At 40.5% G+C, this 18132-nt stretch overlaps 2 protein-coding genes across 5 annotated transcripts in view; both read right to left on the bottom strand.

The window, feature by feature from the left end:
• Positions 1-18132, bottom strand: part of ttll1 (tubulin tyrosine ligase-like family, member 1) — a 917975-nt gene that overhangs the window by 181488 nt on the left and 718355 nt on the right. The window lies entirely within an intron of this gene.
• Positions 1650-16174, bottom strand: LOC108942337 (protein FAM3C-like). 4 transcript variants are annotated; one of them, XM_018765631.2, is made up of 11 exons: positions 16085-16174; positions 15376-15490; positions 9932-10032; positions 9580-9684; positions 7068-7094; positions 3614-3737; positions 3439-3497; positions 3136-3186; positions 2934-3018; positions 2642-2768; positions 1650-2488 (listed from the first exon to the last, which is right to left on the bottom strand). In XM_018765631.2, the coding sequence occupies exons 3-11, from the start codon at positions 9942-9944 to the stop codon at positions 2399-2401; spliced, it is 681 nt and encodes a 226-aa protein (XP_018621147.1). In that variant the 5' UTR covers positions 9945-10032; positions 15376-15490; positions 16085-16174; the 3' UTR covers positions 1650-2398. The 4 variants fall into 4 exon arrangements, with proteins under 4 accessions (XP_018621147.1, XP_018621149.1, XP_029107954.1 ...); XM_018765633.2 differs by lacking the exon at positions 15376-15490 and having other exon boundaries at positions 9932-9998; positions 16085-16155; XM_029252121.1 differs by lacking the exon at positions 16085-16174 and having other exon boundaries at positions 15376-15686.

Below are 18132 nucleotides of genomic sequence, written 5' to 3'. Positions count from 1 at the left end.
AAGAAAAAGGTATGAAGATGACCAGAGGTAATTGGACACTGTACTATCTGTTCTTTTGCTGAGATCACTGCCTGTGTCTTTCACTTTGCAACGTAAGTAGATACTAAGCTGTTAGATGGTCTTCAGGTGATGGTAAGATTATGGCTTTATTTAAGAGAAGTAAAAACAGGGAATCTGACTTTTAAACAGCTGTAGGTTTTAAGGCCTTTAAGAACCATCCTTAGTTCCCTCCTTCCCCCAGTATTTTGAGAAGAACTAGATAAGTTTCAGGGAGGGGCTGCTCTTGGAATGTAAAGACACGTATCCTACATAAGCCAATAGAACATTTTCCCTTCGCCATCAGTGCAGACCTCTTCCATTTGTTTACAAAGTAGACTGGACTTTCATTACTATGCAGTTATTGATAGTGAATAAAAAGAGAACAAGTGATAAATATTTTTTGTTACAAATATATGTTGGTGCTATTACTGTCATTTACAAAAATCTTTTGTTTTGATAATCAGTGTTAGGAGTGTTTTTTGTCCAGGAACAATTATTTCATAACAAATGATTCAACCCATCACAATCGGAATCCACTTAATGGGGTATTTTCACAAAACAAACCCCATTATGCAAGGGACAGGTGCATTACTTTGCCTGCACCATTGATTCAAAACCATAAGCCCATAAGTGGATATCAAAATAATGTGGAAGGGTTTGCTGTATGGGGTGGCTGGTAATGTCATGGTTGGAGCAGCTGCCTTTGGCTCCAAGGGTTGCCGGTTTGATCCCCTCCTCCAGCTGTAATGCTCTTAAGCAAGGTACTTGCCCTGCAATTGCTCCCATACATTTATCCGGCTGTGTGCTTGGGTAACTAGCTGTGGCCCTGCCATAAACTGGTTTCCCGTCCGGGGTGTGCCTCCCTGCCTTGTACTCGATGTCTCTGGGCTAGGCTCTGGCTCACCGTGACCCTGTTTGGGATAAGCACCTATTGAAGTTGGTTGGTTGGTTTGCTGTATGTTATGAAGTAATTTTAGTAGTGTCCATGTGGAACTATTTTCATAACCCACTGAGATATTCTCAGTAGCTATGGCTAATGTTGCTGTAAGGCCCCATCCACTTTTCTGCCAAAATACAGCAGTGTGGAAAAACCACTAAATGAAATATGACAACCAGAATTTAAAAACAGATTTTATTTTGTATTTTATTTTGTATGCTCACAGGGGGTGTGGTGGTGCAGTGGGTTAGACCACAGTCCTGCTCTCCGGTGGGTCTGGGGTTCGAGTCCTGCTTGGGGTGCCTTGTGGTGGACTGGCGTCCCGTCCTGGGTGTGTCCCCTTCCCCCTCTGGCCTTACGCCCTGTGTTGCCGGGTAGGCTCCGTAACCCCGTATGGGACAAGCGGTTCTGAAAATGTGTGTGTGATCACTCCACTTATGCTATCTGTACTATAGGACGTCTAACAATGAAGAAGGTGTTGTGTATCCATTGAATATTTAAGTATTTGGCAAGCCTGTTCAATATTTCGAATATCAAAAATGCACACTCTGTTATTGCTAACGCCATGTGGCGGTTAGGCTTTAAAGTTAAGCCACTGAATGTATTACATTAATGTATTACATGAAACCAGTCTGCTGGACTTCTGTACTCAAGAAAATCTTGAACCGCATAATTCATACAAATTTCCCACTTTAATGTTACTGCTTTTAATTGCTCAGTCTTCTTGGATTACTAACATTACAACATTTTATTTACATATAATGTGTGTATTAAATAAGTTTATTTAAAAGTGGCATCCATTTTGGCACAACTGGTGCTGCAAAAATTGCTACAAAGGCGCAGCAGTCAGTTTGTTAATTTCAAAAAGGCTTGTTTTTCCAAACAATTCATTGTTGCTCTTCTCACATGTCCACCATATCGAAGCTAGAGCAGCAGTCCACAGAAAGAAACAGAACATGCTAAGCCCTGTACTCCAAATATTTGTATACTGATCCATTTTTAAAATGTGAACATTTTAATAATAGGAGTGAAGAAGTACCTCTTACGTTGAAATGCATTAGTAATTGCAAAGCTTAAAATAAACATCTCAAGCACTGGTGGTCAGGGCTCTGGCTTCCCACTTTTAACTCAGTGCTTAGTCCATTTTGCAAAAGTCTGAAAAATTGGTTGCATATTTTACACTTACATTTATTCATTTAGCACACACTTTTCTCTAAAGTGATGACCATTTCAGAGAAAAATATTTAAAAGAGACTCGGAGTTTAAATATGCAACCTATCTCCTGCAGCTGAGAAAACAGCAATGTTAAAAGAACCTTCAAGACCACTAATCCCTATTCCTTAAACTGAATCAGTCTACAGAACAGAGGAAAGCAGAGGGCATGCTCCAGTGCAGGGAAAGGCAGACTTGGGGGGTATTCCATCAGTCCTCTCTTGCAGGGATACAGCCCTCCATTTCCAGGACCTCTGGCCAGCCTTCATACTTGTTTGTTTCTGCACTGTTTTTTATGTGCTGCAAACAAACACATAAGTGACTCTTAACCATGGTCCCGAGTGCCGATTGTTGGCATGTCTTATTGCAGCAAAATTTTGCTAACATTAACTCGACTGCATAGCATTTGTCAAAGGACAGAGAAAATGAAAAAGATGAAAAATGGGAGTTTACCTGTTCAAAGGGACTCTTGGTTTTGATCCCTTTCCCTCCCACAAAAATCCAGTTATCCCTGAAGGACAAGGTGCTAATGCTGGAGCTGCCCAGTTCACTGATTAGCTGCTTAGCTTCATCGTTTAGTCTGTAATAAATAAATAAATTAATGGATGATCAAATAATATAGTTTTTTTCTCCTCTAAGTCTTACAGCTGAGAATGGAAGCCCTTGACAAAAAATCAAACTGCTTTTAAGTAATTCTGCAGAGTTCCTAATGGAATTGCAATGTGTACTCCAAAGGAGCTCATACTTGGTGGCAGCGTCGTCAAAGGTGGCCATCATCACCACAGTTCCTTCTTCTATGGTTTTCAAAAATGCTATGAGGGGCTTGACATCTGGAAGGAGATGATATCTAAACTTTAGGCCAGAAGTTAAACATTAACTAATCATACTTCTTTTTTCATGATAAACACTGTATAGACTGTGCTAACTACATACATGAAACTACACACCTCCAGCCCACATGTCAAAGACACCTGTCTTGATAAGATCCCCAGTCTTTCCTGTGGAAAAAAGTTAATTACTTTTATACCTGCTGGTATACTTAGAACTATACTTATGCTGCACAGCTGCGGAGAATGCACCAAAGATTTTCACCACCTGTACACTTGTGGTTATGGTGATTTGATTTGATAAATACCAAACAGCAAAAGACAACAACATAATGATGAATTTGAATGAAAAAATTGCTCTTCTATATGACCACAAAACACTGCTTAAGTCTTCACAAGTCACCTAAAACCAGAGACAACTACCGTTCACAAGAGCGATGTTTATTCCTCTTCCTACATTGTTCTTCACACTGCTCATCAATCTGTACCAAAGAAGGATATGAGGTGACTAAGCAGTGAGGACATGCGGGCTGAAGCACAGGCAAGTTAAAGAGGATTCAGTAGTTGATTACAAGCAGAGTTGACCTATTCCACTTACATGTTGTCCTCCAAGCATATTTTTGGCCCAACTACACTGGCTGCACCACTGGCCATCTTAAAGGCAAAGTGTCTATCAGGACAAGGCTTGGACAGCCTACATTTGTATTGGGGAGGTTTGGAAGCTGCAAAAGACATAAACAAATCAGACAAACAACATCTAAGAGCACCAATTCAAACACAAAATGTGAATGTACACACCTAAAATCAGCTTGTTCAACACAAGCCTGACAGCATTTGGTGTATCACACACTAACCCTGCTGTGATACAGCAGTGTGCGTATATTCATTGCTGAGGTCTTTGATCAATTTATATTTCCATTTACATATTCGGCAGACACTTGTTGACACAGCATGAGTGTTCTGACATCATTATTATTGAAATGCAAGAAGCATGTCTAGCTAGTGAATATGCCCTGGACAATCCAAACCTCATTCTACACACTGATAGGTCCTCCACAGTGGAAAAAGGAATTCGGACAGCTAGGTGGGCTACCACAACAGGCTGACACATCAGCACAACAGGCATGCCACTTACTAAAATAGGCCACATTGTAAAGAATCAAACTATCACTGATTGTACCAGTTCCAAGACATGCCTTGTCTGCAGTCCATTGATTTTAGAGCTTTGGGGAGACAGGATTAACTCCGATCAGGACCAGAAGTTTGGCAATTCAAATATGAAAAATAGATGCAATGCTTAAGTGCAAAGTATACATCAGAGCAGACACCACTGAATTTTGCAAAGCTGGATAGGACCAAACTAAAGAATCTATCCCCCATCATTGCAGCTATGGAAATAAAACTAATTTAACTGAGAGAGTGAATATTTTTGAAAGTTGTGTTGCTGGCACTTGAACCATGTGCTCTGCAGAACAGGCAAAAATTGCAAGCGGAATAAACAGCTACTCTGGAGTGAAAAATAGAGTTGCACCAAGAGCAAATGGATGAAGTAAAATATAAAAGAATTCTGCAGGAAACCCCCCTTTCAAACTATTTCTGGAGGACAAACTTCCTGGGTTGGACTGCCAGACAATTCGCTTCCTATTGAGTTTGACTTCACCTACTGACTCCCCGGCTGCACTCCTGAAGCATTCTGGCCCAATTTCACATCATCTTTAAAGGCTCCCATCTGCAATTTTGCCCCAATGTACTAGGTGAAATCAAGAGGAGAAGATGCAAATTCTCTGAGACCGGTAAAGCTGTTCTAGAAAAGATGATCTACCATGGTTTCTCTTTCCCAGCCTGACTCAGATGTTCAGCACCAGTTCAGCAACCCAGCATCTGGCTAATCTGAAAGGCTAAGACTGGTTCCCTTAAGTATTTGACAGAACTCAGTTTCTGTGGTGAATGAGGAGTGTCACATAAAATGCAAGTAATACATTAAATTTTTTTTAAAAAATTAGACAAAATTGGAAAATCAAAAGTCTTGCTGCACATCAGTGTGGAAGGTACAAGAGGAGAATTTGCTAGTGATGGAATTAACTTTTCTGAAGAAAGAGGCAGTATCTTTTTTGTTGAGAAAGAAGATAGTGGAGCATAACAGGAAAGTTTGTTAAAAGGGAATACTGTACATTGACTGTAAATGTCATGAAAAATATTTGTTTTTGCAGCAGAGACAGCAGACTGTAAGGAAGCAAGGAACCCCCTGCTAAATGTTACGTCCATGGGTCATTTAGATTTCCTCCATTCCCAGCTGCACATAGTTTGCAAGTATCAGACAACCAAGGGTTGAAAGTGGGACATGCTGGCTTGGTGGTGAAAGGTCAGACAGAGTCAAGAGAGGAGGATGGAGCAAACAACAAAAGTCTGGTAGCAATATAAATGGACAGGTCTGAGAAATCTGGACTTTAGAGGTAGGAGGACAGGGATTTCACACTGCAATGGAAGGTAACAATAGGTACAGTAGGAAGGTCTCATTAGACCCTCATGAGCAGAAGGATGACAGGAAGTAAAACAGATGCAGAAGTGATCTCAGACATAAAGAGGAGTAACAGAGAGAGCTGAAGAGCCACAATTTTTAGTGAAGACAAGATGAAACTGACCTTCTGTGGCTGTGGATTGAGATCTTGATATGGTAAATGGGCAGTGTTAGGTTTGCATATTGGAGAGTGGTTAAAAAAAAAAGAAGTCATTACCCAAAAGAACACTCTTAAAGCACATCTGGCGTTTCCCAGAAAGCACAAGAGTGACTCTGCTGCAGTGTGGGAAAAAGATTTATGGCCAGGTGACCAAGACGGAGCTTTTAAACCAAAATTTAAAGCTCAATGTTTTGTGCAACACTGACACCACCCATGCCTCAAAACACTATCCACACTAACACCTTTTATTTTTTGCTGCTTGTCAGTTTTTTCTTTCTTTTTTTTTTTTCTTTAAATTTCTCACATTTACACCAAGGAAGTGTTGTCAGTGTGTAATGTTTGTTTTTGTTTAACATATCCAATTATAATTTATATGTTTTGGTGTTAAAAAACTTCTGGCTCCATTCTAGAATTAATGATGAGGAGCGATGTTTACTCAGAAGCTGAAGCATATTTTGTCGATTGTTAGAGGCTTGTAAATGTATAGAATGAGAAAATTATTTGTTTTAAGCAATTTATTAATTTAATCATGCACTTGAGTTAGTTTTATGAATTTTTATACACCTGATTCTGGATGGGATTTGAGTGTTTCTTTTTGTCCTTTTCATTTTCACATCTTTCTCATTAGTAAATCTGACAAATCATAACAAGCGTCAGTTACTGAGGGAGAAGTTTAAGTGTTTGTCAAAGTGCACACTGAACGGGTGCTGAAAACAGCTATATATACTAAAAACATACATACATACGTATATATTTAGAAACACATACAGTATATACACACATTGTACATGCACACAGGTATGCCCCAATATACGGACTCCTGGACCTAGAAGAGTTGTCCCCATGCTTGTTAAATGGACCAACTGCTCCCAGAATTATGAACTTTTTCTTATGTTTGAAACAGACTTTTCCTCAGTGATATATAAGTCATGAGTCAATGAGGTGCAGACTTTTCAACAATGTATGATTAACCTTGTCTTAATTTTGCTTTTCCCCCCCAAGCTGTTTTATTAGTTTTGAGAAATGTTTTCCTTATTTTTCAAAATGTTTTTTATTCTCATACCTCACCAAATTTAAGAGGGGTATCAAAACTCACCTCTTTCTGACTCACGTCTCCCCTGATCACGCAAATGCTCCATAAACGTTTACGTGTGTGTTATTATATCAACAAAAACATTACAACATGCAACAAAACTGCTGGATAAATGCAATATAACCTGTCTGAAAATGTGCTTTTCTCAGTGGAAAAAGCATATTTCTGAATGTAATGAAAATGTTACAAAACAATGTGTATATGATCACTGTCATTTCAATCCACTGAAAAACACACTGTATCACATACTTTAAGTTGACAATATCAGCAAGCATACTTACGCTCTCGTATAGAGGAAGCCGAACTCACTGTGAGGAAAAAAAAAAAAAAAGGTGACATTTTAGTGTCTTATGTGCTATGACCAACCTCTTAAAATGTAAACCCATGCATAGAAGAAATTCCATAGTGAGACAGAATGACTTCAAGCAGCCTGCACATCTTCTGCCGTTTATAACTGCAATTGTCTACAAATTTGGCCGGCGTCTACATACAGCTATATAATTTTGAAAACATTACTGCAATTATTTTTTTCAAATTTATGTTCCTATGGCTACCCTCCATCCTCTCCAACAAAAAGCTGATGCTTGTTTATTGTATAATGTCCTGAGTTATACTCATGCCACTCCTCTACTCTGGTCTTTACACTGGCCCCCAACATACCCAAGATCGAGTTTACAACTCTAATCCAAATGTACAGGTTCTTATGTGGCTTGACTCCTCACTACACTGTGTCCTCTACTTAGAAATGGAACTGGGACCAGAGGTCTGTTGGTAACCATTTGTTCATAACTCTAAAGTTGCACAACATGCACCAGTAGAAGGCCGATTAATTCTATGAATATGTGCATCATTTCTCATGTTCCTCTCATTCAGGAACAGCAGACACAAAGCTGTAAACACTGGTATGACCCCAAAATGGTTCTATGGAGTGCGGATTGCTGCCAACTAATGTCCGTATGCAGCCTTATAACAGTTTTGCTCTGCAAAAGACAGAGATTTTGGAAAACAAGACGGCAAAGGAAATACAAATATCTTCAACAAATACTAAGTATAATTTGTGTAACATGAAGAACCAGAGTACATTTTATTGTAATCTCTCTCTACTGTAGTCAATGTACCTTCAATTACCCTTTGCCTGCCTGCCTTCTCATTACCTCTTCTTTCCAAGAACACAACGAAGGATCGCCCATTCTCCTTCCTTGCTGCTAGTCTTATGATCTTCCGAAGACCCAGTTCTTCACTATTTTGGTTTAAGCAACACCTTCTTCTATTCCCATAATATTTTACTGTGTTCCTTGCTGGTATGTAAATCTGCCTAACCTTTAATCCATCCAATTTCAATAACTGCTTGTCCTGAGCAGGGTTACAGTGAACTGAAGCCTATCCAGGATGCTTTGTGTACAATGTTTGGGGGGGGAGGGTCCAGCATGAAGAGAACACAGGGTAACTTAATGATACATGTAACCGTCTTTCTGATCATTCTATTCCCTAGTTATACTCATATTTTGAGCATACCATATAAAAGATGTACAGAATTGTTTTGATGGTGCTTTACTTCTGTGTTAGAGCAATATTGCATTACTGTGTAAAAGAAAAATCACATTCTACACTTACTTGCAAGCACTTTTGTGTCTTGTGTAAAGCTAAGCTTAAAAGTTGCCTAAAACGAAGGCATCAGCTCAAAAATATTAAAAGATAAAAAATAAAGTAAAATATAATCAAATCAAGTTACAACAGGAACTTTACACAACAGCACAGTAAGTTGCTTGACAATAAAACTAAAGTAAACAAAGCATTTGAGACTACAGACAGTCCTCGGATTACGAACAAGTTCCATTCCTAAGTCTGCCTTTAAGTCGGATTTGTACGTAAGTCGGAACAGTTAGGTACGGTCTGTGTCTAACGACAGTTAGTCAGATATTTGTTTTAGTATATCATGTACCTTTCTATGCATAAAAAATATTACAGACACTAAAACAACTTTAATATAACAATACAGTAGTAATAATGATAATAATACAATGTAATAATAATAATAATAATAATAATAATAATAATAATAATAATAATAAAAGTGAGGTAGGTTTGAGAACAGAGAGATGGTTGTCTTGAGTGAGATTCCGCAACTGGGAAGGGGTTGAGAAGTGTCTTTTATTATTAATTATTAGTGCGTGTGTATATATATATATATATATGTGTGTGAGAGAAAAAAAAACATTAAAGAAACTTCGTTGGCATTTCACCCTTTTCAGATTGCTTGATTATTTCAGCTTTAGTTTTAATTGTGGTCATTTTCCTTTTCTTTGATGCATCACATTTACACCTTAGTGCAATGATTAGGAGGGTAAAAACAAAAAAAAATTAAAGCCAAATACAGTAACACACAAGACACTTTAACTGCAACGTGGTCCGACTGAAAAGAAGGAAGTCTTTGTCCTACCTCAAGCTCATGCGCCCACCAGATGACGAAGTGCTGTAGATGTGCAATGTTTTGATGTGCGTCACAAAGTGGCGCCCGTTTTTTTTTTTTTAAAGAATCATTGTATGTCACTCGAATTTTTAATATAGCACGCTTTACGGGGGGGTGGTTTGTAAATACGGGTCGAACGTAAACCGGACGTTCGTAACCAGGGGACTGCCTGTGTTATGGAAATGCAAAATGATCCGCATTGTGTTGTATCCTTAAACACATCTGAGACCAGTAATTTATTGAAATATCAGTTTTTTCTTTCCATCCTTTAAAACATCATTTTAAATGTATATTATTAAAAGAACATACTGTGAAATACATACCAAAAAGGTTTCCCAAATTGAAATTCAGGTTTACATTAAGAAACTGGACTACAAAGAACACCATTAAAGACAAGATGGATACCAGCACTGCCACTTTCAGGACTCCTAAAACAAGAAGCAAAGAAAGCTAATAATACAGTCATTTAATGTAAGGATTTAAGTTGTAAACTTCAGATCATTCTGATCAAGTTATTTTTTTTGTTAATCACAAATGGCAGAAATCAAGAAAATGTAAAAATCAGTTAACTAACAGTATTTTTGAAGCCTCAAATGTCAATACAAAAATATACACAAGCATGCATGTACAAACAAAGAAGAAAAATAAGGATACAAACAAAGAAATCAAGCTTACCACTGGTACGCATCTCTCCTTTGTCCACCCGATGAGCTTGACACCGAGACACTCAATACATCAATTTCTTCCAGAAATAAAACATAAGCAAGCGTGCAGGACTGAACAGAAGGGATTAATGAGCACTAACATACATAGAGGTGCCTCGTTTTAAAATTTCACTAACACTGCAGCACCACACACATTTACAAATACTGCACAATTAGACAAAGCAAAATCAAACCATCACAAGATTTTCCAAGATTAACGTATAGTTATTGGGCAAATCATATGGTCAATATAATAAAATGGCAAAACATCACCATCAGTATCAATCACAGAAACATCACAACAGTTGAGGTGTCAAAAATCTGATTTCATGAACATGTAGGAATTCTCTTCACTTACTTTAACTAGTACAAATCTGACCTTGTCAACTGTAAAATTTAGCCAGCAGTGTGATGCTCGTTCATGTTTAGTGAATCTTCTAGACCAAAGATTTTCAACCCTCATTCAGGTAAACCCCCTGCATATGCCAGTTTGTGTTATAGCTGAGGGCTTGAACAAGGAGAGCAGAACCCGGTCCGACCCACTGGAGAGCAGAACCCGGTCCGACCCATTACGCCACCGCGCCCCCCTCACACAATATAAATAATGTATATTTGGATTCATCAGTACATTAAAGATGTCATCACATGCCATGACTACAGATGTGTACAGACAGCTACTTGTGGATAGTGAGATGGCCAGAGTTCTAGAAATTTTGCACTGAATACATAAAACTCCCATACTTCCCTTCTAGATGAAAATTATTTGTGGTGCTTAAAAGCAATGAGGCTTTAAAGTTATTTAACAATTTCTGATTCAAAACGGGGGGTGCGGTGGTGCAGTGGGTTGGACCGGGTCCTGCTCTCTGGTGGGTCTGGGGTTCGAGTCCCCCTTGGGGTGCCTTGCGGCGGACTGGCTTCCCGTCCTGGGTGTGTCCCCTCCCCCTCCGGCCTTACACCCTGTGTTGCTGGGAGGCTCTGGTTCCCCGTGACCCCGTATGGGACAAGGGGTTCAGAAAGTGTGTGTGTGTGAGATTCAAAACAAAACAATTAAATCAATTACCTTAATCTCAGATATTTACATTTATTTAGCAGACACTTTTCTCCAGTGAACTCTATGTAGTGTTATGAGCCCACACACCTTATTCACCACGGTGACTTACACTGCTAAATACGCTACTTACACTGGGTCACTCATCCATACATCAGTGGAACACACTCTCTCTGTCACTCACACACTATGGGTGAACCTGAACAGCACATCTTTGGACTGTGGGAAGAAACTGGAGCACCAGCAGGAAACCCATGCAGACACGGGGAGAACATGCAAACTCCACACAGACCGAGCGGGGATCGAACCCACGTCCTCTCGGGCGCTATGAGACAGCAGCACTGCTCGCCGTGCCACCCCATGGTATTTTTGTCTTTTATTGATGGACTATCACTTCCGCCTACACCTCCTGAAAAGTTTTGATTGTCCACTATCAGTTAGGTGGCTGAAAGTTGTGGGGGCAGCAGGTAGCGTAGTGGTGCAAACCGCCAACCTTCGACTGCAAGGATCCACGTCTGAATCCAACCTCCTGCTGCATACCCTTGAACAAGGCGTCTACCCAGAAATTGCTTCAATAGAAACTACACAGCTATACACTTATCTAATTGAAATTAGCTATGGAAAAGCTCATTAGCTAAATGAATAAATGTAAAGCAAACTGATGATGATGACTAGATGATGGAAAAACATTACACACACTCGTGATGTATTGGTCCCACCCTCATCACCAGTTTTGTTGAGTCCTTAGTCCCAAATGAGTCTGTATTTAAGGTGAAACACTTTTTAATATGCTCTCTCAATGCTATCCTCCATTATACTCCTACTACTCCTGATGCTTCAGAGAGGCACAGCAATGTCTCGCATACGTAAAGCGCAAACGCAAAACGCTACGAGAATGAGAAGATAATTAAAAAGGAAGGTAATAAGAGAATAAAATAAAAGCCCCATTAAAGACCGAGAGCCTGTCCCAGTGTAGCAGCCCTGCTTGCATCATTTCCCTTACAACAGGTTCAAAACATTGCAGTGAGGATTGTCAGTGGCTCTAGGAAATAACCAATGACCACTCAATACCCCCAGTGAATCAGCCACCTGGGTGTAGACTATGACTGGTCTTATAATTATACACAAATCTACACAGGTCTTCTGTTTTCAGAGTAGAATACCCAGGAGGGGAGGGCAGCCACTGACACTTGGACCCCAGAGGTTTATTTTTCTTCCTGTTCTCTGTGGTTGGGAGTTTGTCCTGCTTTCCTCTCCTCAGCTTACCTGTCCAACTTTGCAAGACATTATCACTGTTTCTGAAACTGTCCTGCCTGTATTGGATGCAAAGGTCACATGTTCAAATTCCACCTCCAGCTGGTAGTACTCTTAAATAAGGTACTTAATTGCTGCGGTAAAATTTCGCAATTCTATAAATGGACAATCATAAACATTTGGTGAAACGTGTCAGCTCAACGAATAAATGTGTCTACTGTTGCACACACTGAACACTGTCACTCTGGTGAGAAGAATGTGCTGTAAAAATATATTGAATTGATCTCAGTTGAATATCCTGTGTATCCAGGAAGGACTCTGGAAAATAGAGATCTGGCACTGTATTCATAGTCTCAAAAAGGAGACATACCTTGATTTACACACTTTTAAAAAAAAAAAAAAACTGCATAATAAAATTTATCTAAAGTGCGTCCAAAAAAAAAAAAAAAACAAACCACTGAAAGTCACGCACTCTCGCACAGCGAGGGTGCAGTAATGACTGTAGATGGCATGTCTTCCGCCTGTCAATGTGTGAAGAATATTTCAGTTTTGCTTTAAGAGAGTGGAGACTTATGGGAAGTGTACGAAACTGAACAGGAGTGGTTGTCGGCCACGTTCGCCGTGTTATTAAATTGAATGATTGCAGACTGAGCGGGGTGGCAACACACACACCCAGCCATTCACACACTACGGGCAATTTAGCATCACCAATCCATGTGAACTGCATGTATTTGGACTGCGGAAGGAAACCTGAGTACCTGGAGTTAACCCACGCACGCACTGGGGAGAACATGACATTTTTTAAAAACCATTTGCATGAATTTGCGTGGAATGGGAACCCATTGTACGTGTGTTACTTTGACTCTGGTGTACGGATGAGTGAATGATCGTAAGGGGATTAGTGTAGTGGTGTGATGGCGAAATAATTCAGAGTAATCATACAGCAATCATTATATGATAAATAAATGTAAGTGGCGTCACTAGGGTTGGTGTCATCCCCCACCCATGGACCTCCTCCTGTACCGTACCAAACCATACCGAATCCTTAGTAATGTTGTTTGTACTAATGTTACTCATAAATTGTAATTCCTGTATATCACTGGACGTCAGCGACTATAAAAACAGCAGCAGCAACAGAAACAACAGTGTGTGCTTGTAGTGCATACCTACGAAACCACATGATTCAAAGCGTCACTGCAATTGGGTAATAATGAGAGCTCTGAGCAGAGCACATTAGAAGGTTCAAAAAGTAAATGAGCACAGAGTTTCACCCTTGTAGGTATATTGATACACGTAAGCCGGGTTTATGAAAAATGTTTCAGCTGTTATAACTAGCTACAGGGTATTTTTATAACAAATAATATATTTCTGCTGAAACATTGCACAAAAATTTTATAGACGGCCATTCTGGTGTCACCCCCTTTGATGGTGTCACCCTGTGTGGTCCACACCCCCATAGTGACCCCACTGATAAAATGTACACTAATCAGCCAAAAACATGGAAATCACCTGCTTAATATTGTGTGGGTCCCCCACATGCCGTTAAAACGGCTCAGACTTCTTGAGACATGGATTCCACAAGACCTCTGAAGGTGTCCTGTGGTATCTGGCACCAAGAAGTTAGCAGCAGATCCTTTAAATCCTGTAAATTGCAAGGTGGGGCCTCCATGGATCGGACTTGTTTTTCCAGCGCATCCCACAGATAGTCGATCGGATTGAGATCTGGGGAACCTGGAGGCAAAGTCAGCACCTTGAACTCCATGCCATGTTCCTCAAACCATTCCTGAACAATTTTTGCAGTGTGGCAGGGCCACTGCCATCAGGGATTACCGTTGTCATGTAGGGGTGTACGTGGTCTACAACAATCTTCAGGTAGGTGGTACCTGTCAAAATAACATCTACATGAATGCCAAGACCCAAGGTTTCCCAGCACAACATTGCCCAGAGCATCACACTGCCTTCACCAGCCTGTCTTCTTCCTATAGTACATCCTGCTGGCATCGCTTAGAGGTAAATGACGCACACACACCTGGCCGTCCACATCATCTACAAGAAAACATGATTCATCAGACCAGGCCACCTTCTTCCATTGCTCCATGGTCCAGTTCTGATGCTCATGTGCCCATTGTAGGCGCTTTCATTGGTAGACAGGGGTCAGCATGGACATTCTGAGCAGTCTGTAGCTACGCAGTCCCATAGCTACAAGCTGTGATGCACTGGTTCTGAGGTTCTGACACCTTTCCAGTCATCTAACCATCACAATTTGGCCCTTGTCAATGTCGCTCAGATCCTTACGCTTGGCCATTTTTCCTGCTTCCAACACATCAAATTCAAGAACTGACTGTTCACTTGCCGCCTAATATATCCCACCCCTTGACAGGTGCCATTGTAACAAGAGAATCAATGTTATTCACTTCACTTCTCAGTGGTTTTAATGTTTCGGCTGATGATGTGTAGTACACAGTGTACATCGCACAACCAACGATTAACAGAACTCTGAGATGTACTTCTTCGGAGAAAAGTGTCTGCTAATTTAATAGTATAAATTTAGCTTAATTAGCAATATAGCTTCAATTTTTTTTTTTTTACACAAAACCTAACCCGTAAAATAAGATGACGGGTTTAATTGTAGTATTAACCTTTTGAATGTGAGGTAGCGGTTGGCGTTACAAACAATTTCAGTTACAACAAGTAAACGCATAACGAACCAGTGTGTTCCAGTGCGACTGCGAGTATAATTCAAACGTTGCACAGACTCACTAATAAAAATATTACGTTTAAACTATTTTCAAGCCATATATTTATTAGCTTTAAAAATGCCACCAAAATCTAAGTCTATATATATATATACTATTATTACGGGGAGCATAGACAGTGAGTTAGCACGACTACAACAAGTTTGAGTCAAGTTTGACCATCTTTATTTCCATGATAATAAATTATAGCCCCGTGTGCACGTATTGTACAGCAATTCAGAAAAATTTTATTTTAAAAACTGTGTGGCGAGACAAATATCTTAAATAGGTCGAGCCGAGTTATGGTTTTAAAAAAAAAAAAAAAAAAAAAGTTAATGTTCTTAAATTCCGATCTTCTTGGTCAAGCGGAAAACTTACCGGATGTATATCCACGTGCTTTTAGATCACAGATCACGATTCGATCGTGTTCGACACTTCGAGGTCTTCATCCAACCGCGTTAACGGCCATGAGCTCGAGAGCCGCCGCGAGGAACTGAGCGAAAGGCAGGAAGTGAGGAATAACTGAAACTAAAAGAGCCCGGTCGTCAGCGGCTCTCTAGTAAATAATTACCCGTTTTTCCTACGCACGGGCGGGGCTTTCATCAAAATGACAGCGTCGCGAGCAGTTTCTCCCTAATGACCTACGATAGTGCATGTTTGTGTTACATTTTGTACTGATTTGTGAAAACTATAACACGAGCTGGGACCGTTTGGGCCACGACGTGCGGGAGAGGAGCAGCCCGCTGCGGACTGACGGGACCGATTTTCTAACGGACCTGGCAAAAAATGTCTGGAATGACACTCTCGAGTTTACTACTAGTCACAGTTTCCCTAAGTTCCTCAAAGATTCACTTCGGAACACAAACTAACCTCCAACTCTTATATTATTATAAACTTAACTACGTTTGCGAAGCCTAACTAAGTGTAACTTGTGTAACTTAGTTTAGTTAGCGGGCGGCAGCTTCAGCGAATAAAACCGCGGCAAGCAAGGCCCATGTTTTCCCAGCATGATGTTCCCATTTTAGAGCGAGAATAAAACAACAATAAGCGCTGAATCTCAGGTCAGTGGCCGCTGAAAAGGACTTACTTTAGCTGTGCCTCAGCTCGGGAGACCAAGTGCAGAGCGACAAGAAGACATTGCAAATGTATGTTAATGCTGCTGGCCATGGGCGTAAACATTTCAGAATAAAAGTCCCCTGTCGTCCTTCACGAAAACAGCATTTAAGAGATTAAATTCCTTAATGCTAATACGCAGTAACAAAAAAACAAGAATCTTAAATTAGTACGCAAGATCATAATCTTGTTACTTTTTAAAATTCCCCAGTTGATACATTAAACGTCTCAAATATAACCGCGAATCTGTGCATTAAAATGAAAATATTTCAGTATTTTAAAGTGGCGGATTGATGTCCTCTGAAAGACTAAAAGATCATAAAGATAAGATGACTTAATGGCTATTAATCAAACTTTATTCAATCAAGTCATTTAAATCACCAGTTACACGTCACAACGTACTTAATATTTCTCTTGTTTGAATAGCGCCCTCTACTGATTATCCAGAACGGTTCATAATAGAAAAGGATTATGACGTAATACTCCATAAACCACAAAACAATAAAATCCCTATAAAATAACAAACAATAACAAATTACAATAAATACAACGCTTAAATGCATAACCCATATAATGTTCAAAAGTGGGGTGGCACAGCAAGCAGTCAGCGCCTGGGTGGTGTGAGAGGACAAGGGTTTGATTCCTGCTTAGTCTGTGTGGAGTTTGCATGCTCTGCATAGGTTTGCTTGTTTCCTCCCAAAAACATGTTGTTCAGGTTCCCCCATAGTGTGTGAGTGACAGAGAGAGTGTGTTCCACTGATATATGGATGAGTAACCCAGTGTAAGTAGTGTTTTTAGCAGTGTAAGTCTTCGGGTGCTCTGGTTTCCTCCCACACTTCAGAGACATGCTGTTCAGGTTCCCCCATAGTGTGTGAGTGACACAGAGAGAGTGTGTTCCACTGATCTATGGATGAGTGACCCAGTGTAAGTAGTGTATCTAGCAGCGTAAGTCAACTTGGTGAATAAGGTGTGTGGGCTCATAACACTATGTGGAGTTTGTTGGAAGTTGCGTTGGGGAAAAAAGAATCTGTTAATGTATGTATTTTGTTTTTTTACAACCCATTAAAATGAGGCACGCAAAAATGATCACACGCAGCAAATCTTTGTGTGCGTGTATCAGCATTTCCTTCTCCATTGTTTTCTACTCATCTTCATCTATGATGTTGACCTCCATGTGAGGTGAGACCTTAATTTCTCTTAAAGACTTAAATATGAGATGAGAAGTTTATGCATACAAAGGAATATGTAACAAGCAGCATTAGAGATAATTATATGTTTAAAACAACATATGGTTTTTTCAGCACTAAAGCTAGAAGGACGCAGAGGAGAGGAAACAGGATTCCTAAAGCTGGAAGTGGAGAAAAACCGATAGACAGGTGGCTGAGTACGACACTGCACTCTACTCTGACTTTACACTTAAAGCGAAGAAAAGCTCTCCTTCCTGTGTGAACGCGCTCTCAAGTGCTTGGTTGGTCTTCAGCTTGTCAGCTTCAGCCCCGTGCACTTAAAAGGCAGGTGCTGAAGACTTGCAGGTCTCACCCAGGTAAAATTTGCCCCAGGCAACCTGTCACTCGGGGATAGGAGGAGCAGCGAAGAGAGAGAGCGACACAGTGACAGTTAGACAGACCCCAGAATGGACAGTAATTAACATGCGGGGCTCTGAGCCAGTGCCCACAGCTAGTGCCCCCATCCTGCAGTAAAACCACCTCATTAAAACACTGTGAGTCCTGTCTGTCCGTAGTGATGTTTGAATGAAGTCTGACGAATGCTGAACTTGGCCTTCTGCTGTTGAACCCTAAACCCAGGGGGGACAGGGGAACCGGGGCCTCTGTGTCTCTACCGGGGAGCACCTCTGTTTTCCACGCCTCCCTGGCCATCGATGGAGCTGTCAGTCACCACTGTGCCGTGATTAATGAGGCCAAGTAGGGAGGCAGCAGGGCAGCAGGGCCCACGTTGAGCTCAGGGTGCAGAGTTCCCACAATACCCCTGTAGTTTGCATTCGTAATGGAATTCCGTCCTGTG

This window comes from Scleropages formosus, chromosome 5 (genome assembly GCF_900964775.1).
Source record: "Scleropages formosus chromosome 5, fSclFor1.1, whole genome shotgun sequence".
NCBI classification, from domain to species: domain Eukaryota; kingdom Metazoa; phylum Chordata; class Actinopteri; order Osteoglossiformes; family Osteoglossidae; genus Scleropages; species Scleropages formosus.
This window is presented reverse-complemented; position numbering and strand designations above follow the sequence as displayed.